Source organism: Convolutriloba macropyga, chromosome 6 (assembly GCF_964194025.1).
Source record: "Convolutriloba macropyga chromosome 6, txConMacr16.3, whole genome shotgun sequence".
Classification (NCBI taxonomy): domain Eukaryota; kingdom Metazoa; phylum Xenacoelomorpha; order Acoela; family Convolutidae; genus Convolutriloba; species Convolutriloba macropyga.
In genome coordinates this window covers 61,424,246-61,450,184 of record NC_134473.1, presented here as the reverse complement: position 1 = coordinate 61,450,184, position 25,939 = coordinate 61,424,246, and the positions used below count along the sequence as shown (strand labels likewise).

The window sequence follows — 25,939 nt, the reverse complement described above, 5'->3', positions numbered from 1 at the left end:
GAACGGAATCAAAAGCCTTTTTGATATCAAAATAGACGCTAGCACAAGGAAAATTTTTGTCAAGATTGTTGTAAAGAACATCAAAATATGAAATAAGTTGAGTAGTTGTGCTGCGTCTCTTCATAAAACCGTGCTGAGCGTTTGTGACTAGCGGCCTAACTAGTGGATACAAAAAATTGAACAACATTTTTTCAAAAACAATAGAAAGTTTTGGAAGCAAGCTGATCGGACGATAGTTTTTAACGTCACTTGTTGAACCATTTTTGTGTAGTGGTATGATATATGAGGTTTTCCATTCCTTAGGCCAATGCGAGGACTTTTGAATAACTTGAAATAATGCCATAACTGCAGGGGCTAAAACTTGACAGCCATCACGAAGCAAGAAAGATGGTACTTGATCTGAGCCCATGGAAGAACTGTCATCACATTTGCACAATATTTTTTCAATTTCCAGAACTCCAAACGTAACATCTTGTAATTTAATACTCGAATCTAAAGCTATTGGAACATTTTCGTGAATTTTACAACTATAGACAGAGCTGAAAAAATCATTGAATGCATTTGCCTTTTTATCGTCAGTTGAAAAACTGACACCGTCGTAATTCATCACAGGCGGAAAAGCGCTAGTCTCTTTGAGAGTCCTGAGTAGCTTGAAACAGTCATTCCTGCTCGTCAAATTACATTCTCAATAAGAAGACTCGTGTCAAGTTCAATTGACTCTGAAAGCTCTTTCTGACTTTCCCTCATTTTCAATGAGTCCGATAGTGTCCAATCATTTTCCAGCCTTCTCTTGATCGTCTCGCTTTTATTTAACAAATGCATGGTTTGCGAAGAGTAGAAAAACGGAGCTGATACACGCTTTCGGCGTTTCTTAGCTATCGAATCCGAGAACGCTTTTTTCAGCTCATAGTACCATAATGAAAAGAAATCAGAGGCTTTAATTTGGAAAGTTAGAAGTTCGTACTGCAAAAAAAGCTCTTGATTAAACGCTTGAATACTGAAAGATGATTTCGAGTAAGTAGAGATGCGTATACTTCTGTAATTATTGATGAGTGGAACTTGGAAAATTATTGGAAAGTGATCTGAGAAAGGCTCTTTTGTGAGATGGAATGGAATTGACTCTAGAGAAGTGAAAATGAGATCTAGGCAGTTCCCACAAATGTGCGTAGCCTCATTAATTATTTGATTTAGACCTAAGTCCGTGAAAAAATCCAATAAAACAATATCTGAAGAACAAGACGAGGAGAGACATGCCCAAGCTACCTTGGGCATGTTAAAATCACCTACAACATAGAGCTCGAAATTCGAATTCAAACCACGTTTAAGGCAGAATGTATTAAAATTGTTGATATAAAATGAAATCGATTCCATCAAAATATGATTGCTAAAGAAGAATTTCGAAGACGGTGGCGGTCTGTACACTACAATAAAGAACACAGCTTTTTCTATTTGGACAACTGCACAAGCAGCTGAAAAGGGGTAACTGTCTTCTGATAAATCAAATACTAGATGGGACATAGCAGACGATGCTGCTATTAAAACTCCGCCATGTCCACCTTTTTTTCTGTCTAAGCGTGAAATAACAGTGTGTGATCCACCAGGAAATATTTCAGAATCTGTGATCTGGTTATCGAGCCAAGTTTCTGTAAGGAATATTAAGCTAATTTTTTCCACCTGCACTAATTTCAGCAATTTTAATCGTTTTTCAAGACAATTGATAGATTGGCAATTTACAAGTAGACAATTAGCATTCGTTGTTAGTCAATTTACCGATTCATTCAAGTTCACCAGGTTTCCCTGGTAGAAAAGTTGTAAATTTCTGATTCGAAAATCCTTTTTACTTTTGCCTTCACCGATCATCTGAAATCTCTTTGACAGAATCTTCTTTTCCAATTCTCGATCGGATTGCGTCAAAAACTTTTTGATATACACTGGAATGCGAAAATCTTTTAGATAATGGCTGCGGGCAAAACAATTTTCCATGAAATGTGGACTGTTTGTTGTAATCAGAATTGGTCTATAAAGGCGTCTTTCATTGTTAGCAGGGTTTTTGAACTTTCCAAGGCGTCTTGCTTGCACAATATTTCCGTCTGATTTCAGACCCATAAAAGTGATAACCTCGTCAAGAAGCTTCGTGTCAGACTCTATAAGTTTGTTATAAGAATTTGCATTTTCGGGCAGACCGTTAATCAGAAACTGCATTGGCTCATTAGCCGTTTTGTGTCCCTTAATTTTCTTATTCGTTAGAACAGCATCACGAAAAGATGGCAAAGTCTCGTTGAAAACTTTTTCGAAATTGTCCTTGATATGATTAGGCAATGCTAGCTCAATAATTTTTGGTATTTCAGTACCGATTTTAGCAGACAAGGCAACAGCAACTTTGTCAGCAATTTTATTCTCATCTAAAGTCTTTGTCAACTTAGCTTCGGATGGGAAGAGCTGATCACTATCACAGGTATCACAAATCCATTTGCAGTTTTTCCTTGCTCCAAGCCAGTCCACATCGTCAACTGATAGAGATACACATGGACCATGGAACCAAAGCTCACACTTCTCGCATGATATTGCCGATTTATCATTGTCTTTGATGTTCCGTTTACACACACTGTTCTTGCAAGGGTTTGACTGTCGTGTCATTGTTTAGAGCATAACCAATATGAAACTATTTAATACTGAACAGCCAAAGTAAGTTAGCTCCCCCCATCTTCACAAAGTAAAATTTCATTTTTTGGGCTGTATTACTCGAACTTAAAATCACGTTTTGAAAACAATTTGTACACCATTGATCCCCTATACTAGTCATCTCGCCTGTCTGTGGTCCTCTCGCCAGTCGATAAAATGCAACGCTCAGTTACCAAAAATCCCAATGTAAAGTTTATCAACTTGACTGCGAGAGGATTAGTGTAAGGGAGCAATGGTGTTAAAATATTTTTCAAAATGTGATTTTAAGTTGGAGTAATATTGCCCTAAAAATGATTTTTACTTCGTGAAAAAAAGGGGTGCTAACTTACTCTTGCCGTTCACTATATTTGACCGGTTGTTCAACCATTGAAGCAAAGGTTAACGAAATTTATCTCGACATATGCGGAGTATTTTTGTTTCTAGATTGATGGATGTAAGTGAGTTCAAACGGACGCTCTTCTTGTTTCAAGGAAGGGATCGTCTTTGCTTGTGGAAACATGAAATTCATGCAATATTGAACCCATACCCAAACTCTGCTAACGTAGATGTTGTTGCAGACTGTCTTTCGCCTCTCATCAGAGAAACTTCTGTTGACTATAGAGAAATTCTCTCAACTATACTCTCAGTTTACGAACCTCTCGAAGGAACAAAACCAAAGCTGTTAGAATGCATCATCCATTGCGCGTTCAAAAGCGGAAAATTCAATAACTATTCTTTACTGTGGGTGGCATGGGCTAAGTTGGCGGTCAAATTGGGAAAATTGGACGATGCCGCTCGAATTTGTCAGAAAGGTAATAGATGGGGTTAAATTTGTACTAATAAATTTGTTAGGGCACCATTTTTGTGCACCACTAATTTTGTGTTATGTGACTATAAAGCTGCCTGATGTCAAAAGAGTTATAAACTTGTTCAAGCTGGGGTCAAAACTTCAACAAGGAAGCTCGGCAATGTCAGCTGTATGAGTATCCAAAAAAACAGTTTAATGAGGTTAATTTTTGGCAGGGATTTGGACAAATTAATTGTAATTGCTATAATTGGCAATTAATTGATTGCAATAATTGATTGGTTACGATATTTCAATTGCAATAATTGATTGGAACGACCCAATTAATTGTCCAATAATTGGCGAAAATTGAAGCAGCATTTTGCCAGGTTGCAAACCCGCCACTAGAGAAAACGTTCCCAGATCACAAACTTCTGCCAGAGATCGCATGTAATTTGGGTGTTACAAAAGTTTTTGTCATTGATCAGAAATTGAATAGTTCTGATAACAACCATTTGCGTACATTTTTGGGTAAATCGAAGCAAAATTATTTTGAAATCTACGAAAAACCATTGTTGTTCGCTGTTATGAATGGAACATCAAATTTAATTGATCAATAATTGCAATTATTGCAATAATTGATTTTTATGTTTTGCCAATTAAATTAATTGATTGCTCCTCTTTATGTCTAGCCAATTAATTGCAATTAATTTTTCCAAATCCCTCAGAGCATGTATCAGCGGCACTTCTCGAATACTTTGCAAAAAAACATGGTCAGATCTTAGTTGGTCATATTAGTGAAATGTTTTTCTAAAGCTCTACTGATGATGTTGTACAGGGACGGGCGTCTAATAAAAAATCAGAGTTGATTTCTCTCCGCCTTTTTTATGGGCTTTGATTTCTTTCGGTCTCATTCTCCCGAATTTTTTTTCGATAGATCATATTTCTGCTTTCCACACTGATATCTTCTATTAAAGATAGATAGTAAAGTCAATGGGTCATGTCATTCTACGATAGTTGTAAAAATATAAGTACGACAACATGGAACCAAAATGCATTGTTTAGCGGTACATTCGAGACACTGAATTTTTGCTTTTTAGGAGTTTTGCAGATAGAAGAGCAGGAAAATTGAAAGATGTATTTTTTATATGCATAAAGCTTTGTTGCTGTTGTACTTTTTTTTCAGAGGCTTAAGTCGAGAAAAGAGCCAGAAGTTCTTTTTCTCGTTTTTTTTCCGCTCCATTTTAAGCTTTCCGCGTACAATTAGGACGCATACTATTATTACTGCACATTTTACCTGGACAAGAGTTTTCGTTTTTCATTATCTGGAGATAAATTAGTTCTTGTACATGCTGATCTAATGCTATTCGATGACGAGTTTGGCCGTGTCTTCATATGACGTCCCACTGTCCATGCCAGAAAACTTTCTGGTCAGCAGATCTAACCAGAGTGCCAGCCTTTGTCTGTATTTGAGACTGATTTGAAGTTTATTTGGAGACAGACGTTGTCCCAAGGCAGAAACTGGCAGTGCAGCTAGCCTGCGGCCCGCGTGATTCTAATTAAAAAACATAAATTTTGCCTCTTCACTCGCAGAAGTTTAAGTGTTCAAACTTTTTGCGATCGAAATTATCTCGAATGCTTTTTTGTGACTGTGCTGAATGGCTTAACAACGCTGACTGCATAACTTTGTAGATGCAGATTTTCATCAGGAAAGAATTCTTGAGAAAGTCGGAGAAGAAAAGCAGGAATAGGCCGACCAAAAAAATTGCTATTGAGAGATCTCACCAATGAAAAAGAGGAACATTTTCTAGAGTTGGCTATGGTAAAAAAGGAGCGTCATGCTGGCAAAATGCACTTCCATTGAAAAGATATCATTTCAATCTATCTAAGGGAGAGATTAGATCGAATTGCCCTTACATGTGGATGGGATCCTGTAAAATTTTCATCAACATGCGCAAGTGGAGAAATTTTAAGCGCACGCTCTGCATTGCCTAAAAGGTGGCTATATACACATCAGACATCCGTGACTCTTTTGCCAACTTGCTCAATGATGTTTGCGACGATCTCGAAATAGCCCTGTCTACGAGACTTTGCAAGGCGGAACCTTCTCAAATCGAAGTACCACTACTGATGACGACGCTCGACTAAATATCAAAGCTATAGTGGCTGCTTCGAATCACGTTTCGGCAATACGTTTTTTTGATGTGTGTTCAATCCGTGTGCTAAGAGATGCCCAAGAGGCATACTGGACTCCTACAAGTATCACGAATCCATCAAGAAGCTGAAATACCAGCAAAGGATAATTGAAGTCGAGAAAATTACCCACTGTCCGTTAATCTTCTCCAGTACAGGAGGACCTGGTCCGTCCGCATCGAAAGCCATACAAAGATTGGCTACCTTGATTAGCGATAAGAAAGAGGATTCGTATTCGGACGGCACTTACATTAGAACAAAGTCAAGTTTCGCGCTCTTGCGTAGCCCCATACTCTGCCTCCGTGGCGCACACTCACGGCTTCTGCCCTAGAGTTCCCCATGTATTTATTTGAAATTTTGATTCAAAATCACATTTTGTATACTGATTTCTGATTCTCATGTCTATTTTGTTCGTTATTCTGCTGTTCGTCTTTCTCGCTTTTGATGCGTATTTTTTTAATGCTGTCGCGATTTTTAAATCAACATAGAAGATGACTTGCCGCTCCCGAGTTGACCGATTACTCTTTTAGCGAGCTTTTTTTAATTGACCTTGCAGAACGCTGGTTGCTTTTTGCTCTGTTCCCTTATTGGTAGGTGGATATAATATACCCAACCTGTTTTTGATCAACCAATTTTACCGGATCGATACATTTCACGTACAAAGCCTAAGGTGGTATGATCTGAAAACCTGTCGAGCGTATACGTGTGTTTGTGTTTCACATACCTATTTTTAACATTTCCTTTTCGGTTATCAAAGTATATTTCCGGTGCATATTCGGGCAAGAGTGAGACAATTTGCTGCTTTGTTTAATAGTATTTCAATCAGTGAATTAAATGAATTTTGTTGTTTTCTAGTTGTCGAGCTCTAAAGTTCTCTGCACACATTTTTCTTCTTTTGTCACTTTTGTTGTTCACATTTTTCTTGTGCTAATTTTGTAAACAGAGGTTGGATGAAATTAGATTATCTTTAGACTGCTGGGTGTGACATACAATTTGCATGACTTTTGTGCTATTTCAACCAAGTTTTTATTTGTAGTGTTGTGGTAGAGCAACAATTTTTTTATCTATTTAGACATTTGGTGCCAATAAGTACATTTAAAACTTATGTGAAATATTATACAGGAGGTTTAGGGGCTTCTACTTCCGGTGTATTTGCTAAGATTGATTTTCTCAGTACTTTAAGGATTTTTAATTGAAGTTCTCAACTCTTTCTCGTTTAATTTAATTTATTTTTGTTATCCTCCTTTGTGTTGGCTTTTAAGCAGTAATAGACATAGCTAGAGATCAATCACTGTCAATTTTTTAAACAACTTTAGTTCTATCCAATATGTATTTGTTCTTTTAATAATGAATGTCTCAATTAAGGGAGCCATTTTGTTTGAAGATTTTTGTTGGACAATGTTATAATCAGTTAGTACAAAAATGAGATTGGGTTGAATTGAATCAGTTTCTGGTATTTAATAGTTAGGTTTATTTATGGGACTCTCCTTAGTTAATTTCTATGCACATCTATTTTTTCTAAGAATAATTCTCTTAATTTCTTTCAAAACGTATTGGCAAATGCTTTATGAATTTGTCAAATTAAAATTGTAGTATATTGTTATCTGGATTTTGTAAATTGCAAGAATATAGTCCGCGAAGTTGCCTAACTTTTTACGATTTATCGTTGTGTTGTTCGTTGTTCATAGCCCTTGATTCAATTGCTACTAAGAACCTAGAGAAACACTATTCTTTTTTCGAATTGAAGGGCAATACAAGGCACTGTTGTGAAATGGGGAGATGAAAGAAAACTAGAAAATTCAGTTGAAAAAAAACTACGTTTTTCCAGACTTTCAAGTTGTTGATTTTTGATTACTGGGTAATCAGCATATGTTAATATTATACAAGCAGTGTTCAGCCAAATTTCTTAAGGTTTTTGAAGACAGTTTTTCCTCAAAGTGCAAACGTTAAATAGATTAGACGTGAGCAAGAAGCGCAATGTTTTTCAAATGTACAGTTTGGCTTTTGACTGATGTCTTATCTCAACAATAGAAAATGTTCTTTAATATCCTTCGAAAGCTGCATCTGGTGCGCCTCAAGGGGGCATTTAGCTCTCTAATTGTTACTAGCCTTCTTGCGGTAATGAAAAGTTCTTGTCATGGATGCTTCTGCTAGCGTGAAATTACATGCATGATATCTTCCTCTGTAAAGGAGGAAAATTTTCACTAAGGCCAATTTTGGGAAATTGAATTTTGTGAATGTATCGTAATTGAATTATTCCTGGCATTTGGTGTTAAAAAGCGCTGGCTGCTTGCACGGATGCGGAGTTGAAGACAGGTCTTTTCTTTGAAAAATGTTTTGATGCTGACAAAATTAAATGTTGTTTGCAACTTTTTGAAGCGGAATCTAAAGGGCAATCTTCAACCATGCTTTTGACTATTAGCTGCGGTAGTGATCTATTATGGATCTAGTATTCTAACAATCCAAAGATTTTGATTTTTATTGGTGCGTCGACTTTTGGTAGATCGTCTTTTTTGACCGGTAATTTGTTGGAGTGTATTTGAAACAGGATTGAAAAACGTAAAAGCGAAATTTTTAAGTCAATTGATTAAGAAAATACTAGAGGAGAAAATAGATGCTTTTCTGTTCGTGCTCCATTTTTGAAAGAGCGAGAAAAATTGTGAAAAGCATTTGGTTAAGATCACGTTCGTCTTTTCCAAAGCATTTATGTAGTTTAATAGCCTTTTCCTTCAAAGGAAACTGCATCTATTGTATTAATCAGTATTTGTGCGTTTGGAAGCTTCTTTAACTATCTGAAGCAAATGTTACCCATTTAGATTAAATTTTGAGATTTTTTACCATAATGCCATGCTGTACGAATTTTTAGCAGTTACTGAATTCTTCTAATTCTGATAGCTATTTGGAGAGTTTTGTGTTTGGCATTAGGTATTCCATTTGTTTTTAATAGCCGCACAGCGATAGCTGAGGCTATTATTGACCTTCTCTTGTTTTTTTAAATTTCGTCGTCGCGATTTTTGTTACGATCATATGACGTCACAACCACTTCAAATCTGTTTTTTGTTCATTCGTCGCCCCGATTTTTACGATCATATGACGTCACAACCACTTCAAATCTGCTTTTTGTTCATTTGTTCATGCAATTTCAACTGAAGTGCATCTGTGACGTCATTTTTCGCTCTTAGTGGAGCGAGTTTTTTTGTTCATTCGCGTCATAAAATTTTTGGTCACACTTGACTTACCTCACTCTCAAAAATGACTTCCTCACTTTGAAATTGACTTTTATTTACTTTAATTCAAAGAGATAAGGTCAAATGGGTGTGTGTTGCTCTAATGAAGGTTATTTGAGAGCAGCTAATAGAGGCAGCAAAAACTTACAAATTTTTAATCAAAATATATATATATATATATATATATATATATATATATATATATATATATATATATATATATATATATATATATATATATATATAAATAACATATCAGCCTTCACTGAAAAGACGAATTTTTTTTGGTCTGTCTTTTTACTTTTTTTGAGACTGCAGATCTACGAAGCTATTGCGGCTATTTTCTGGCATTCTGCCAGCTATGTTCGTTGTCTTTCGGTTGAATTTATACTAATTTTGAGTTAAATTATTTCAAGCAATTTTCTGCCGATTTTAGTTTTTTTAAGATTTTTGCCTATATTTTTTTGTGCTTTTGCCTCTGGGTTTTTTTCAGAGCTATTATATAGCTGTTACTACTATCAGGTGGCATTTGAAAGCTAGATCGGGCTCTGTTCACTGAAGAATTTATGCCAATTTTTTACAGATTATTTTCTTATTTTCCAGTTGTTCCTTCGCTTTTTTAAGTTGCTCTTCAATGTGCCATTGCAGGTTATGACTGGGTAACAGATCGAATACATGGCGTAATAAAGATTTTTTTGATGGCTAGTTGTAAAGTAGCCTTTTAGCAATTTGAAGTAAATTTTGTAAAAGAAAATATTAGTTCTTGATTTTTTCCTACATTTTCTCTTTACTCTCTTTGCAGTTTACTGTATGAACTGTTCTGGTTTGGTTTTATTTGAACTGGTAGTCGTTTCTCGAATGAAAACTATTTCGTTTCTCAAATTTTTGGCAATTGCGATTGGATTCCTACTGCTTAAAGAAATTTTATAGATGCTTGTTCATATTGTCAGTAATTTTGCTCATGTTAGTTTTTCTGATGTTGTAGCTGTTTGGAGTAGTAAAAGGAGCGAAAAGGCGATTATTCTAATATATGCATTTTTTCACATTATTTTTAAAGTGGAGTGAGAAATTGATGTTTGATCACGTTTTATTTTTTTACGTGCTGCAACTTCTATTTTTGATGTTTTCTCCTGCTTTTCTTAACTAATTGTTTTCACGGGTCATTCATCTGTTCTCTTTGTTTACTTAGATTTTTTGACTTAATCAAAGGACATTGAATTTTTAATATAGTTATGACACTTTTTGTTTTTAAAACAAATATGTCATTTTTTTTTGTTTTAATCTGGTTTTAATTATTGGTCCTATATATGGCCCGTCTCAAATAGCTTTTTAATAGGCCGTAATAGAGTTCTTTTTAATTGTTTTTATTGATATGAAAAGGTTTCAACTCTTATCACAACTTATATTCATAAGGTTATTAGTTATTAGTTTTTGAGTCTTACCCAGTTTTGTAGTTCTTTTGTCTCGTTTGGCAGGTATCATTTGTTTTATTTTTTGACTCATTAATGGCTGGTCTCACAGGCTGCCTTTTGCGGCTTAGTTGAAGCTGTTTAAGGATTAAAATTTACATCCACGGCTTAAAACAACTCAAACAATACTTTTTTCAAAAATATCAGTGCATTTTCGTTTTTTGCCTATATTTGCAGTTATTTTTGTTTTCCTCCGACTATGCTTCTCTAGTCGGCATTACTATTTTATTGAATGTTTTCGTTTCTTATATAGAAACTCAAACGACCTTGTTTATTTTTTTTTTGAAATATGTAGTCAAATTATCTTAATCATATTATCGTTAATTATCTTGATCAAAATGTATTATCTCAGCAATTAGTAAAAAGAAGCGAAGTTTCTCTATCAGTCTGCTTTATCGGTTTTATCGGTTTGGTATCGCAGCTGTTTTCTGGCAATCTGCAAGCTATGTTTTATTAGCTTGTTTTCTGGTGTTTTTTTGTGAGAAAGGGTCGGAACATTGCCGAGCTGCTGGTTAGATCGTTTACCTTTTCCGTCAGGTTGTTTCATCGGATCAACCAATAACATGATTCAACTGTTGTTTCAACAAATTAAAATTAAATGTGTCCCGCTGTCTATTTAACAGATTTTCTTGCTGGAGACATATTATGAGATGTGTAGATATACGTTGCCGATCTATTTTGTCTAATGCACAGATCAGATACTTTTTGTTGTTCCAGGACTCACATTTACAGAACTGGATTCGCAGTCAAGGGTCAAGGATGCGTTGAGACGTGTGAAAGAGGGCACAGAAATTGAATTGAAGTCCAACCCCGAGCATGCAGACGATAACTATAATGGGAGTTCGGTTCTTCTGTATTTGCAAATGCAGAAGCTGATAGTTAAGGTTAACAATTTAGAAGCAGATATTGAAGAGAAAATCGGAAAAGTAAGAGACGAATTGATCAGCAAAATTGACGATAACAGACGACAGACGTTGAGTGCTATTGCTCACAGCCAGACCGAAAGCTTACGCATCACCGAAAATGCACTGACATCAGTAAGACGGGATGTTACAGAGGCAATTAAGTCTAATCAAACTGAAATAGTTAAGGCCGTTTCTCAAGCTCTTGAACAAATAGGTGACAGTGTAAGAGGGAATAGTGATGAGAGTCCTGGACAGCGAAATTCACATCAATCTACAGCTGAAAACAGTTTTATATCTTTCATTTCGCAATCTCAAAACACTATTAGCGAGGATGCCCAAGCAGTGCTGGCTGCAAATTTGATCTCATTCTCGCCTGGAGTAGACAGTGAGCCGATGGTCAACAAAAAGGAATGCGATAGTCTTACTTTGGATGAAAATGAAACTGCTTCTGGCTTGAATTTTGAATCGGAAAGCAGACTGGAACAAGAAATCCCGGGGCCAACCTCAAAAGAGGCTGTGGCCAGTAGTAAATCGTATCAAGGCTTTCAAACTGACTTCAATGCGGCGAGAGATGTTAAAAGCTTCTTAGATGATTCGCAGTTCTTGGATTGTGCTGTTGGGGTGTCAACCATCGACAAAGATACAATCAAAATGCAGTTAGATGACTTGATGAAAAATGATTCGCCGATTGTTTTCAAAACTGGCAGATCAAAGTCAATTTCCAGTCTCAAAAATGCCAATGCTACCCCAAGTAGTTCTGATGGGGATAGAAAACTGGGAGACGTTCAAAGCTCTTCCGGATCACGCTCGAATTCTCCCCCTGACATTTCTCAGCATTTTGACTCTTTGTCTCGGGATTTCCAGAACAGCAATGGGATATGTGGAAAACTTGATATGGTTTCAGACACGGAGCGTCGCCATTCGCTTTCAACCAGTCAAGCGGACTATACAAAGCTGGATTCACCATTTAAAGTGAATCGCGGAAGTTTTGAGGGTTATACTGTTTTAGAGGGTTCCAATGAAGAGTTAACTAATAAGGAAAACACGACAAACTTGGACGAAACAGTTGGAGAGAATGTGTTCTCTAAAAAGATTATTCGAGACAGTTTGGGGTATCGCAAATCAGGAACGAGTTCAAGCAATGTACTTCAATCGTCAAGTTGTCATAATACAGAGAACTCGAGCGAGGTTTTCAATCCCAAATCGTTACCTAACTCCAGTGGTGTGAAGACTCCTGCGAATAGTAAGGTGCAAGGTAGCAGGAAGTCGATGTTGCAGGGACTGTCAATTATGTCACCAATTGAGGACGAAGGATCTTTTGAGTCATGTCAGTCCTCTCGTAGTTGTAGCAGTGTGGGATATACATCATCCGACTCAGTGTGTAGTGTTTCCAACTTATCAGAAGCCAAAAATGTTGGAAAATTATAGCCTGTAATGAACTTCAAATCTGGACTTTAGACTTTAGATTTGTTTGAAGTAGGAATATCGTTGCTCCAATCTGTTCAGCATATGAGATAAATTATTGGCGTCAAGGGATTTATATGTAATTGAATAATATAAAGGGATCACTCCGAAATTAAGAAGCCAGCTTCAGAACTAATTGGGGTAACATTGACGTTTTTGAGAAGGGAAAATGATTCTGACCAGCCTGTTTTGTGTTTTGATACAGACCGGGCATTACTGTCTTGATTTTGTGAAATATAGTGAAGCAGTTGAGTGTGTGGTTTATTGATCTTCCGTGTGAAATTTCAACTGTCGAATTAGTTTTTCAATTGTTTTTTGTGATGTGGTGTTTGAGATTTTCCTTTAGCTCGAAAATAATTGAGTATTGAAGAATGAATGTTTCTTTACAATTGAGTCCAAACTTTTTAAAATCAGTGTTGCTTTATAAACTGATGTAAGGATATAACCAACAAGGACATGCCAAACAATCAGAAAGATGAAGATACAATGCAATTAAGAAAAATTACTACTTAGTTGGTAATGCACACTGAAATCTTGAGCAGAACGTAAACTGACTTGCTATTGTTTAATTGCTCTCAAACGAAGCAATTAAATTAGTCCTGTCGGTCTTCTTTTGCGATTTTTCGATTGACCTATTTTTTGTGTGACTCATTGGACTTTTCCTCCTCAAAAACGGGATAAACAGGTGACGCCCAGCGAGCATTAAGTGCTCTTAGAGCCTTTCAGCTCACTAGTCTCCAAGTATGCGATTCAGAGAAACTGTTTTGGAGACTTATACTTATGGTGTGAAGGGCTTTTCTTGAAGGTTGACCCCTACCCCCCCCCCGCCCACATCAGCCTCTGTCTCGCTTAAACTCCCTATCCCCCCAATGCTCACCCTAACCTAACCCTGCACATCGTTCAGGCCGTAAGGGGGTAGTGCAGCCAAAACCACCCTCCCACCGCTGCTCACTCCCACCCCCTCCCCTGTTGCCCCCATCAGCCCCCCCCCCCGCTGCTCTCACCTCACGCCCCTACAATTAAGCTAAAGCTAGCCTCACAAAACCGTGGCTAGCTGCTGACGAAGCCAACCGCTCGCCGGTCACTTGAGAGCAATTCGCCCGACGTTAGTCGGTTATGTTTGATTAAGATTCACCTGGGTGATTAAGTTTCACCTGGAAACGGAGAGAAGTGCCGAGAGTAAATGTTTAAAGGAACGGTTGAATTGTATAATGTTAGATTTCTCAATTTTGTGTGAGAAATTTGACAGATCTAGAAGAAATCACAGCTACCGAATTACAGTGAGTATTAATAAACATAACCGACTAACTTCGGCCAAATTGCTCTCAAAAGATTGGCGAGTGGTTGGCTTTGTCAGTAGCTAGCTACGGCTTAGAGGGCTAGCTTTAGCTTCATTGAGGTGGTGGGTTGAGTGGGGGGAGTGCAGGGTTACGTGTGGAGTTGGATGGGGAGGAGTGTAGTGTTGGGGTGAGGGTGGGGTGGTAAATGAATGTGTCGTCAGACTCTAAGACACGTCCTTCACAATTTTTCTCTTGAAAAGTTTTAGTGAACTTGTATGGCTCTACGAGAACTTAATGCACTCCGGATTTTGGTGCTTCTTTTTAAATTTTTATTCAGTTTTTGAGGACAAAAATTTTAATGGGCAGACGAAAGAAAAACTCAGACCAAAAATCGGAAATAGGGAAAGTTGCATCAACATAGCCGCTACGATTTTGGAAACGACTCCACAAATCGGGCATACATATACTTTTCAAATTAGCCTTAACTCAATCAAAAACATAAGGGAAAAACGAAAAACTGTTTGCCTTTTAGGGGTGTGTAGGTAGCATTGTAGTGAGGAGGGCCTGATACGGTGCGTCAACAAAATGTCCTTTTAACCTTGATATTTACTAGCAGCTAGTGATTACTATATATTTACGTGCAATGATTGAAAACAGAAGTTAATGATCGAAAACAAATGAGTCAAAGTTTTGGTTTTTTTAGGAAAGTGTTGGTGGTAAGGGGCTGGTTGGTCCACTGTGGTGCCGGCGTGAGGAAGAGGATAAGTAGATTTGGAGGTAGGTCGCGGAGGCTAAGCTAAGCCATTTGCTTCAGCTAAAACTCTAGCTTCAAAAAGATCTCTAAAGTAAGCTCTTCTGAATCAGAAATATCAAGAAAATGAATATCAAACAATAAGTTGGCTAATGAAACTACGCAAATTGTGCGTGTGTTTGTTTGTGTGTGCGTGTGTGTGTGCGCGTTTGTGTGTGCATTTTGTATGTGCGTGTGTGTGTGTTTGTTAGTGTTTGTGTGTGTGCGCGCGTGTGTGTGCTTGTGTGTGTGTGTACGTTTGTGTCTGTGTGTGCTTGTGTTTGTGTGCATGGGTGTGTTTGTGTGCGTGTTTTTTTGCGGGCGTGTGTGTGTTTGTGTGTGTGTGTGTGTGTGTGTGTGTGTGTGTGTGTGTGTTTGTATGTGTGTGTGTGTGTTTGTGTAATTGTGTGTGTTTGTGTGTGTGTGGAGGAGGGGTGTTTGGTGAGAGTTGGTGTTGGGGTCAGGGGGTAAATATTTGGGGTACATGTAGGTTTGCGGAGAGATTTGTGAGTGTTGGGGGTAAGTAGGTGGGGCTAGTTAGGTCGGTGGGGTTTTTCTAGAAGGAGGCATCTTCTCAATATAACCTTTCGTCCTTGAACGTAAGCTGCATATGCTGTTTACTATATCGTAGAAACTAACTCGCTTCAGCTATAAAGCATGAAAAACTTGTAGAATATACCATACCAGCACTCCTCTTGGAGTCATAAAAAGACCATCAGGACTAATATAATTGCTACAACCTTCGTGTGGGAGCAGTTAAACAGAAAGTTTCTCGTTCGTAAAAAACACATGTCGTTTAGCTACATAGGATTTAAGAAACTAAAAGTGATATTTTTCTCTATTTGCTAGTCATTTATATGCTAGTCAAAATTTTGTTTAATGATTAATTTTGATCGACAAAAATTTGATGCAATTACTAAAGTTGTTTTTTCATGCAAATTTATTGCTATTTTTGTTTCTTATTTCTTCAATCGACGCCATTTTCTAAGCAGACTTCATAAACTGTCAAGTCAAGATTGACATTTTAGCCACTAATATCCTAAAAGATACTCGGGGTTTACTACTGTCATGTTGCCGTCTCCTCCGCTATGTCATGGAAGGGACTGTAACTATTCAGTTCATAATGGGGTTTTGCTGCGGGTCATCTGTTTTGCTTCATATTTTGTGAAGTTCCGCAGCACTTGAAAACTTCAAATATAGAATCTGTTGGGCCATAAGAGCCCTGACTTAAGAGCAAGCTTGAAGCGGAATGTCGATTCTTTTGTTCCAGAATTGCAGGATTATATAGAGAAGTAATTTGTTTTTTCACTAGAAAAAGAGAAGACAGAGATAAACAATCAGACGAAGGTTTTATCTTTGATGATATTTGGGATAAAATTATCTTGGATGTTGAAACGAGCCAAATTATGCCACAAGATATTACTGAGTAGAATTAGCATGCAATCATGTGACTGTAACGGGCAGCAATATATACACAGCAGTGGAGTTTTCAAGAAAAGATGTTTCGATGTAGCTTCGAGGTTGATGAAGTTAAGGATCGGAAAGTAAAAGAATTATTAGATCACTTCAAAAGTGGCTGATGAGATACATTTTTGTACTTTTCGTTGCACTGTGGACGATTTTTAGAAGCCTATAGGTTTAGGTGAAACTGTTTGATAGTCGACACTTGAGAAAACATATTGCACAAAATTGTACGGCAGCAAGCACTGTATTAAAGCTGCAGTTTTGAAGAAGTCGAAGAGATGAGTGCAAAAAGCTTCAAATTACTTTAGAACGGTTTTAAGTAATTCAAGTTAAGTAAAATAATTATTTCTATTTTATTTGAGTCGAGCCTTCTGGATAATACGTTATTGTTTCCAAAGCGTCATGGAGTGGAGTTAAATGCTATATCTTTATATCTCCTTAATGAAACTCCTTAATGAAAAAACATTAGTCTGACGGTATATTTATTTCACCGAAGTTGCGGATATGCTATAGACTAAAGAGTTGTATATTTTGAGGAAAATGTTATCCGGTTGGCATCAAAACGGTAGCTAAACTAACTCAACTAATTTCCATATTTGAAGTCATTTGATACACAACCAAACCCTCTGCCCAGAACTACTGCAAGCCGTGATTAAGGGCGTTTTTTTATAGTTCCTGGAGGGTAAATTTAAGTTTTCAAAGGTAGTTTTTGCGGTTCTTAGCTATTTTTAACGTCTGGTTTTGACTCGAAGTTGGCGCTTCGGTTCTACCAGAGTACGGGAAACAAAAAATACATTTTTCTATCCTCCGAATGTGTTTCAACTGGTAATAATATGACAACTCAATGACAAAACTTTTGCTCTCCAGCCACTTGTGGGTTTGCATTTCTCGTCTTTGGACTCAAAACTGCTTAAGAAATTTCAAACGTAAAGACTCAAAGTGGTTAATATCTTTGAGGTAACTTTCGACACGCAACCTGCCCCACCGTACAGTTTCCAATTTTTCTTGTGTCGAACCGTTTTGACTACTGAGTCCCAAGTTTTTCAAGTATTTGACACCATTGGCAAGACCACAATGTGTTTGCGGTTACAGCGCGAGGAAAATTGAAAATGTCATTATGAAAATTTCGTCTTAGGTGCACCCCTGGAGAGAATTTTTCTGGCATCAGTTGTTTTCACAGTTTTGACCTCTTGGTTTTAAAGTTAGTTCTGGATGACACTTGGAGGTCACACTTTAGGATTTTAGAAAATTTTGTATATTCGTCAGTTTTAACAACGGGTAATTGAATGAAATGGCTCAAAATCTCGGAAGAAGTTTTCTCTGAAAATTCTCTGGATTTATGTTAGTGCCATTAACATCAGTTTATATTGAAAGAAGTCATGTTAAACATTGGTTTTTGACAACTTGATAGCAGCTACAAAGGACGTGTTGGGTTTGCTTTTAGAAACAGGGATTGTAGCTTTTCAAACTGACATTCGACGTTTTAGAAGCAGAGAGTTCTTGAAATGACATGTGAATTATATGATCAAGCGAAATCAGGTCTATTTGTATAAGAGACCAAAGACTACATGCCTAAGATAATGTAAAATTTGAACACGCAGTTGCAGTACTCGATTAACGAATCGAAAATTGTAATGATCTGTTTTCACATCATGCAAAACCCTCCCCTCATTAATAATATCTTTCATTTCAAGATGTAAAATTTACTTTAGAGATTAAGGTTTGTTTAGCACCGGACTGGGAACTCGAAGGAAATGTAGATTCAGACAAAATTTGCGACCCTAATCAGAAAATCGACAGAGATAGAACACAGCCAATTACTGCGGCAACAGTTTAATAGAATTTTGTTTAGAACTGTCGTGTCAATAAAATTTAATGCATCATCATACTAGCTATAACTCAGTGGCGGGTGAAATTTGATTGCCCAGAACAGGAAGTTTTACCTCAAACAATTGTTCCCAGAAGGAAACGAGTGTGATTGCATGGGTTGAACTGATAACATTGATCGCTTATGAACCAAGATTTTCTAATTAGATAGCTGCAACCCAAAAAAATGATTTGAGTTTACTTCCGCGTAGCGAAACCCAGATTTTCATGAGGAGATGGATTGACTGTGACCAATTTGTCAGTTTCATAAGAGGGTTTACGTGAAACTTAAATTCAAGATAAAAATTGAGATTATGATTGTAATACGAATTAAGTACGATCAACTGTAAATTATCCATGTACAGACATACGGGAATAATTGTTCCGACCCCTCTTGAGGGGGGGGAGGAACTATATACTCAAATGGGTTTTATTGTTCAGTCAATTTTGGCCGATCGATATATTCATCGTAGAGAGTTGAAACTGGTATCATTAGAAAGCTTGTCCAGCGTAGCATATGGAATTAAAAAGATTTTTTTGATTTTCGTTTTTTACAGGGAGTTATCGAGGTTTAAACTTTTGAAAAAATAGAGTGAAAACCGTTGATTTTATTCACATTTTTCGGAATCTTGACAGAAAAATTTCACCAATTTTGCTAAAATTTAATAGAATTTTTTTAAGAAAGTCTTTTTGTTTTTTTAAGGACAGAAAATATTGTCGGCTATTTCTATTTAATTTCTTTGTCAAAAAATGTGGCTAAATATTTCAAAATCCAGACTTTTTCACCAAAAACAGCACGAAATAAGTTTCTTCAGTCCAATTTGATTAAAATTGCGGGAAAAGCACACCCAAAAACCACTAACACAATCTTTGTAGATTCCAATGGGGGCAATTTCTACTTCAACTTCCGTTGAGAGTGCTCTGTAATTAAAACTTTACCTTTTTTGCTAACTTTACTCGTTGACTATCACAAACGCAGCATTTATTTTTGATTTTTTAACTAACAAGTTATCTATATGACATTTGAAAAGTTAGATCTTCAGAATGGACAAACAGCATTAACCGGGCTAGTTTTGGATCATTCTTGGACTGTTACAATCCAAAAGTAATAAAAAAAAATTTGATTGTAATCAGTCGGTCTTCTTTATAAAAAAAATTGATCTTTTTTATGTTAATTAAATAACATTTCAATTCAAAGCTTACTAGTGATAGGTCCAATTGGCTTCCTAATTAGCTCCAAATTAGTGTATCTAATTTGTTACTTGAAAGATCATGGTCGTTTTGACTTTCAAAAAAATTTTATTGTTAAATAAAAAATGGCTTATTGCACTTTGCCTCCATTTTTTTCATTTTGTCAACTTGTAGCTTAGTGTCAGCAATGAAAGAATGCTTATTCTTTCTACTGAATTCAAACTCAATCTTTATTGAGGTTTTACGCCTGAAGTTATGGTTTTCTGGCTTTGATACTACTAGATTTTGCATTTTTTTTTATTTTTAGCGTTTTGCCCAATTTTCATGTCTTCTATTTTTGTCGCATTATCACGATATTGACAGTTCATACATCACATTATTGGCGTTCAAAATAAAGCACCATTGATAATATTAAAATCTTTAAACATTTAGATTTCGGTTTTAACGTCTTCGACACTACTTTCTCGAATAATTTATTTGAACTTTTTAATTCTGTTTTAAAGTGTCGTTTTCACTTTGTTTTTTAGTTGTATGAAATATGCTGTACAAGTACCCCGTCTCATTGGCTTTCATGGAAGAATAGATGAACCGATGTTCTGATATCAGTAGATAGCTGATGGCTTTCATGACTTTGAAAACAATTGTTTTCCAAAATTAAAAAATTACATTAATTTCGCAATTTGGTTCTATTTTCTGTCTGTTTGTTACTTATTCTTGTTAATTACAGGCCAAATATGACATTATTGTTGTAAAAAGAAGGTGCCAAAAACGATTGGTATCACAAAATCTAATGTTTTAAAGAATTCGTTATGCCTTTACTGGCTTCGACACAGGTTTTTCACAAAAAAAAACAATTTAATTTTTGATTTTTGTCATATTTGACGTTCCTTTTATAGACGTAAGACATAAGAAATATTTTTTTTTCTAAAAAAACAAATATAACTTAATTTTACATTTTTTCCTTTTTTGTCTACTTGTTAACTAGTTTCATTAATGGTCGCATAATACCTTATCAGTGTTCGAAGAAGGTGCAATCGAACATAGCTTGGGCGCCAAATTATAGCTTTACGGCTTCGAAAGCGTTTTCTGGCAAGTTTTAATTGATTTTTTGTTTGTTGACTATTTGTTGTTCTTTTTGTAACAGCATAAACAATGTTATACCGACAGTTGTTAATCCCCTTCTAAAGAAGCATTGGCAATTGTAAACCAATGCGATATTTTAGTCGATTTCTAATGCTTTAACTTGGAATTTAATTGTTTAATAATTATAAGCGAATTTTTCAAATTTACTGTTTTTGTTTTTTATTGTCTAACTGTTACCAAGCCTTATTATGAACTGGTCCTATATCTTTTCTGGCGAATTACTAGTTATTTTGTTTATTTTCAATTTTATCTGACTATATTATGACTTTGTTATTAAGTTTTGTTTTTTAAAACGGACATAAAGTTTTTGATGTAATTAATGTTTGTTAATGTTGTTGTTAGGTTTTGCTGTTCGTCTTGACTCGCTTTCTTAATATTGATATATCTCAATAATTTAATGCATAATTTTTTACTCCATTGAGTTATTTGCTTTGGAGGCTATCTTTTTGTTCATACAACAATTTTTTTGAAAAATACTTGAGTTTTTGGGTTTTTCTATCTGTTCTTCATTTGCTGTAGAATTATGTCAAGATTGTCAAGATGAGCGGGGTCGGAACCTTATGTGCGATCGCACATTACCGAGCCTCCTTGTTAAGTAGGAAAATGTACATGGTTTTGTCAATGCAAATAGTTTGCAAGATCGGATCATGTAGGCGTTATAATAATTTAGTACAAATACAAGTACTGTACCACATTTCGCCCTCTCTGATAATTTTGAACGTTTACACTGTTAAAGAAATGAAATACGTGCTGGTTGTATAATACATAACTCAACTCAAAGTATTTTTAAATGCAGTGTAATTAGTATGAATATAGACAATGGTTTGACCTTAAATATTTAAATCTGCTAGGGAAATACAGTGTTGATCAACAGAACTGGAAATGAATTAAGAGTGGAATTGAAACTGAACAAATTAAAGTGAAATGACTCGATTCGCTGAGCGAATGCGATTTAGTTTCAAAATTTGAGATAGAAGTTAGCTTATTTTGACACAAGTAAAATTGTAATGCAGGTGTAATGAAGATTTTCATAATCGTAATAACGATTGCGAGAAATCGGGGGAGACATAGAGCATATCTTCAGATCTTGACGGGGAGGAGATCTTATTCGCGTCTCTTCCAGTTGTTTATTTCCTTCAACTACCGAGATTGTCTCTGTTTCCTTGTTTTCGTTCTACTTCCTCTTCGTTTCTCTATTACAAAATTCTCCTGGTGCTATAGAACTTGTTACCCGGGCCGAGGAATTTGGCCAAAATTATTTAAGATCAGCGGCAACTAGCGTTGAAAAGTTGGAAAAATCACCGCAATTTTCTTATATAATTTTGCCTTGAATGCGTTGAACTTAAAGACAAAAATTCAACGCATTCAACGCAAAATTATGTAAGAAATGTCGGTGAATTTTCCAACTTGTCAACGCTAGTTGCCGCTGATCTTACATATTTAGCGTTGAATTTAGCGTAGATCTTACAAATTTAGCGTAGAATTTAGCGTAGATCTTACATAATTAGCGTTGAATTTAGCGTAGATCTTTCATATTTTTGCGTTGAATATAGCGTTGTTTTCACAAAAAATCAAAGCGTTCACTTGATCTATTAACCTCCAATTGCGTATAGGACACGAACTACTGATCTCCTGCTTGCTTGTCGCCTCTTCTACCATTGTGCCACAGTACCTTGGTTTCCTGAAGAGCCGCAATCTTTATAAAGCGTAGATCTTACATATTTTGCGTTGAATTTAGCGTAGATCTTACATATTTTGCGTTGAATTTAGCGTAGATCTTACATATTTTTCGTTGAAATTAGCATTGATCTTACAGATTTGGCGCTGATTTTAGCGTAGATCTTTTTTTGCGTTTTGCGTTGAATATAACCGAGATCTTACATAAATTCAACGCATTCAACGCCAATCTTACATAATTTTGCGTTCTTTAGCGTTGAGACCTCGGCCCGGGTAGAGATATGTCCATCTCCCAAAAACGATAAAATCCAAGCGTCTGCTTCGTCCGTGCTATTTCGCGATTTGAAGAGACTGACGATTGAGCCTTGGGATTTTTGGGGGCCAGATGTCGTGGGGCAATGTTTTGAGGCGGATATGAAGTCGTCCATTTTGGCCTTTCTGTTTCCAGTTTCTTTCATTTTCGCATTTTCGTAGCTTTGCTCGGCTTCTGTTTGAGTTCATCGAAAAAACAATGAAAGTCGTGTCGCTTTGTCGATGTCTGATCTTGGATTCCCCTCTCTTTTGTTTTTTTTTTCAAATTATTTACGAGCTTCGTTTTATTTACATCCGTTTTTTGTCATTAGGCAAGGCTCGACGTTGGGAATTTGCCCATAGGTTAGTAGATTTTTCTCCTTTTTTCCAAATTTTCCCAGGTTACTGTTTCTTAGTTGTTGCCAATGTTATTGCAACCTTCACCTTTTGACAACTTTGACCTTTTGTCCAGCAACTTGAAACTTAGACGTGCTCTGATCATAAAAGAATTCACTAGAAAAATATTTTAAAACTTGTTTTGGCGACAATCGGCCGTGATAAAAAGGACCTAAAAAATCCTCTGAATTTAATTTTTTTTTGAAAACAAGAGGGGGAATGAGCACACCCCAAGACTAAAAACCAAGACTACGACGGCCTGGAAACCATCACGACAAGCAGTTCAAGACGATTTTGGATATTTTCCACGCAACCCCCCCTGGAAACCATCACGACAAGGCAGTTAAAGACCACTTTTGATCTTTTCCACGCAACCCCCCCCCCCCCAAAGGAGGAATTTTTTGACCGCAGACGTCACCAAAGACGAGGAGATTTTTTTTCAAGGGTTTCAGACGTCACCCGACCAGGAAGGCCTGAAATTTTTTCCGGTTCCGGACGTCACCAGGGGAAGTTCGCCCGAGGTTTCAGACGTCACCCCTGAAGTCCCATTCCCTGTTAGACCTGTCCAAAAAAATGCAGATTTTTCTCGACAAAAAAACTCAAAAACAAAAAATTTGCCCCCAACATAATTTTTGGGTTATTTAGGATACCAATTTGCAATCACATATAGAGCTTAGTAAAAAAGAGGTCATTAAAAGGCACGTATAACAGAAAAACGCAAAAAACGTTTTCTCAATTGATAAATTCAAAAAAGGTTTTCTGACTTTCAACAAATTTTTTTAAAAAACTTGCAATTCTATTGCTGCAATTGAGCTTGTCTAGTTGTAACAGAAAGTGCTTGAAATTACTTCGACCTTGTTGTCTCAACTAATTTTCGAAATGCAAAAAACCGCAAAAAAACGTTTTCTGAACTGATAAATTCGAAAAACGTTTTCCGACTTTCGACACAAAAAAATTTATTGACTTACAAATCTGAACCTTTAATTAAGTCTGTCCATTTGTAACGAAAATCGCATTCAATTATTTCCACGATTTTGTCACAACTAGTTCTCGAAAAGAAGAAAAACGCCAAAAGCGTTTTCTAAATTGATAAATTCGAAAAACGTTTTCTGACTTTCGACAAAAAATATTCACTTACAAATCTGAACTCTAATTATGCTTGTCCAGTTGTAACAGAAAACGCATTTAATTTTTTCCACGATTTTGTCACAACTAGATTTCGAAAAGCAGGAAAACGCAGAAAACCTTTTCTGAATTAAAAAAGTCAAAAAACGTTTTCTGACTTTCGACAAAAAAATTATGGACTTACAAGTTTGACCCTCTAACTGGGCTTGTCTACGTGTAAAAAAAATCGTTCATTTTGTTTCTACTTTTTAGTTGCAACAACATTTGGAAAAGCAGAGAAAAGCGAAAAAAAAATTTTTAGATTGGTACTTTCAAAAACTGTTTCTGATTTTTGATTTTTCTGTTGAACTTCTCGACTTTAAATCAAAGATTCCGTTCAGTTCCCTTGTTGAACGCTCATTAAGGAGCAGTAAAAAACTATTTCCCGAAATTCATTATTTTTCTTGCATTAACATTAAAAAGAATTCGAAGAAACGTTTCCATAGTAAAAAAAAACAAATGTATTTCAACTTTTTGAAAAAAAGTTGACGGAATTGCAAAAAATTGCAAATTGTCTCACTAATTTGCCCAATTGAAAGTAACTCATAATTTTGTTTTCTGATTATAGCAGAACAGTGTCTCAAAACAAGAGAAATTGCAAAAAACCCTACAAAAAAATTTTTTAGAACAGTTTTAATTTATCGCATTGAAAACACAGCCCAGACACAAAAATCTGACACTTCATCTCTGAAAAAGTTTCCACAAAACAGAGTAAACATCTGTTTTAAACGATAGTTATAGCAAAAACAAGAAAATTTCTATGAGCAGTTTTGAACAAAAAACAGAAAAATCAAGAGGAAAATGTCTGATTTTCGCATAAGCAATTGAAAGACAAAACGTTTCCAACTCCCCCCTGAAATTTTCGCTATCCAGAGCTGTTCTGAACGTTGTCAAAACAAAACTCTTATTCAATTAAATCCGAGGTCTCCTAAGTTGCCGAAAGAAGTCCCTTTCCCCTTCTGGTCTCAGTAGCCACCAATTGAAGAGAAGTGCGTTCTTTTGTTTCTCAGTAGTCACCAATGTGAAGATGAGCAATTGATTGGTGGCAGACGTTACCAAAGTGAAAAAAAAGCAACATGAGTAATTTAATGGTAGCAGTCTTCGACTTCAAAGGAATTGTAAAGAAACAAACACTTTTGGAAAAAAGACTCAAACTAGCCCCAGCTTTTAAACAACCAGTCTTCTCTGCTTGTTTGTATCTAACGTTGCCTAGTCGCACCATAATTTGAATTCTCATTTTTTTGCTTCCACAGACGTAGCAAATTAGACTTAATTTTTTAAATTTTCAATGGTTTTTTAAGGTTTTTGTTTGTTCTTAAGACATAACAAAAAAAGAGACCCAATTATTTTTATTTGTTTCGGTAGATTTACTGCGATTAAAAATAAGTTATTGCTTGTGGAGTAACGATTCAGAAACCATAAATGTAATAAAAAAAACCAAACTTCAAAAAATAATTGAAAGCAATTATTCGGTCCTGTTCAACAAATCAACGGTACACAGGCGCGAACGCTTATTTTTTCCTTTCTTAAGCAAACTTTTAGACAAATTTAGCACCACAAAAAACCTGTTTAGGACTCTTATTGTCGTGAAAAGTTGCGTCGCTATTTTTGAACGAAAAGAACCAGATTAATTAGCCTACATAAACATAAAAGATTTTTTAGTTTCCAAACAATTCGTCGCTCCGTTAAGCTCCAGCCGTTTTAAGACAAAACAATTACGAGTCGACTGCAAACTTTTCATCAAGATGACAAAAGAAAAATACGCCAGAAGGTAAAATACGCGCTGAACAAGATCAAAATGACTGAGCTCAACATGAAAAATCAGCTTGATCTCTTACAGACATCCGTTGAGCAGAGAAAAAGCTTCCGCACTCTCTATTGATCAACAAAATCAAGGAGGGCGTTGAAGAGCTGAAGACAAGCCTCGATGGCATCATGAAGGGAAAAGTAAGCTCTAGTAGCATAAACTCAGTC

The 25,939-nt window shown here is 36.1% G+C and overlaps 2 protein-coding genes across 2 annotated transcripts in view; both read left to right on the top strand.

The window, feature by feature from the left end:
* The window catches only part of LOC142341821 (CCR4-NOT transcription complex subunit 7-like), a 167,259-nt gene that overhangs the window by 31,081 nt on the left and 110,239 nt on the right, over nucleotides 1-25,939 (top strand). The gene's annotated exons all lie outside the window — the stretch shown is intronic.
* Nucleotides 2,262-13,079, top strand: LOC142341820 (uncharacterized). Its single transcript, XM_075393061.1, has 3 exons — nucleotides 2,262-2,455; nucleotides 3,106-3,473; nucleotides 11,052-13,079. The coding sequence occupies exons 1-3, from the start codon at nucleotides 2,430-2,432 to the stop codon at nucleotides 12,665-12,667; spliced, it is 2,010 nt and encodes a 669-aa protein (XP_075249176.1). The 5' UTR covers nucleotides 2,262-2,429; the 3' UTR covers nucleotides 12,668-13,079.

Excerpts from the sequence above, each read along its gene's own strand:
- LOC142341820 (XM_075393061.1), top strand. The coding sequence starts at position 2,430 with ATGGGAAGAGCTGATCACTATCACAG. Across the intron at positions 2,456-3,105 it reads AGAGCTGATCACTATCACAG|ATTGATGGATGTAAGTGAGT; the intron begins GTATCACAAATC and ends TTTTGTTTCTAG. Across the intron at positions 3,474-11,051 it reads CGCTCGAATTTGTCAGAAAG|GACTCACATTTACAGAACTG; the intron begins GTAATAGATGGG and ends TTGTTGTTCCAG.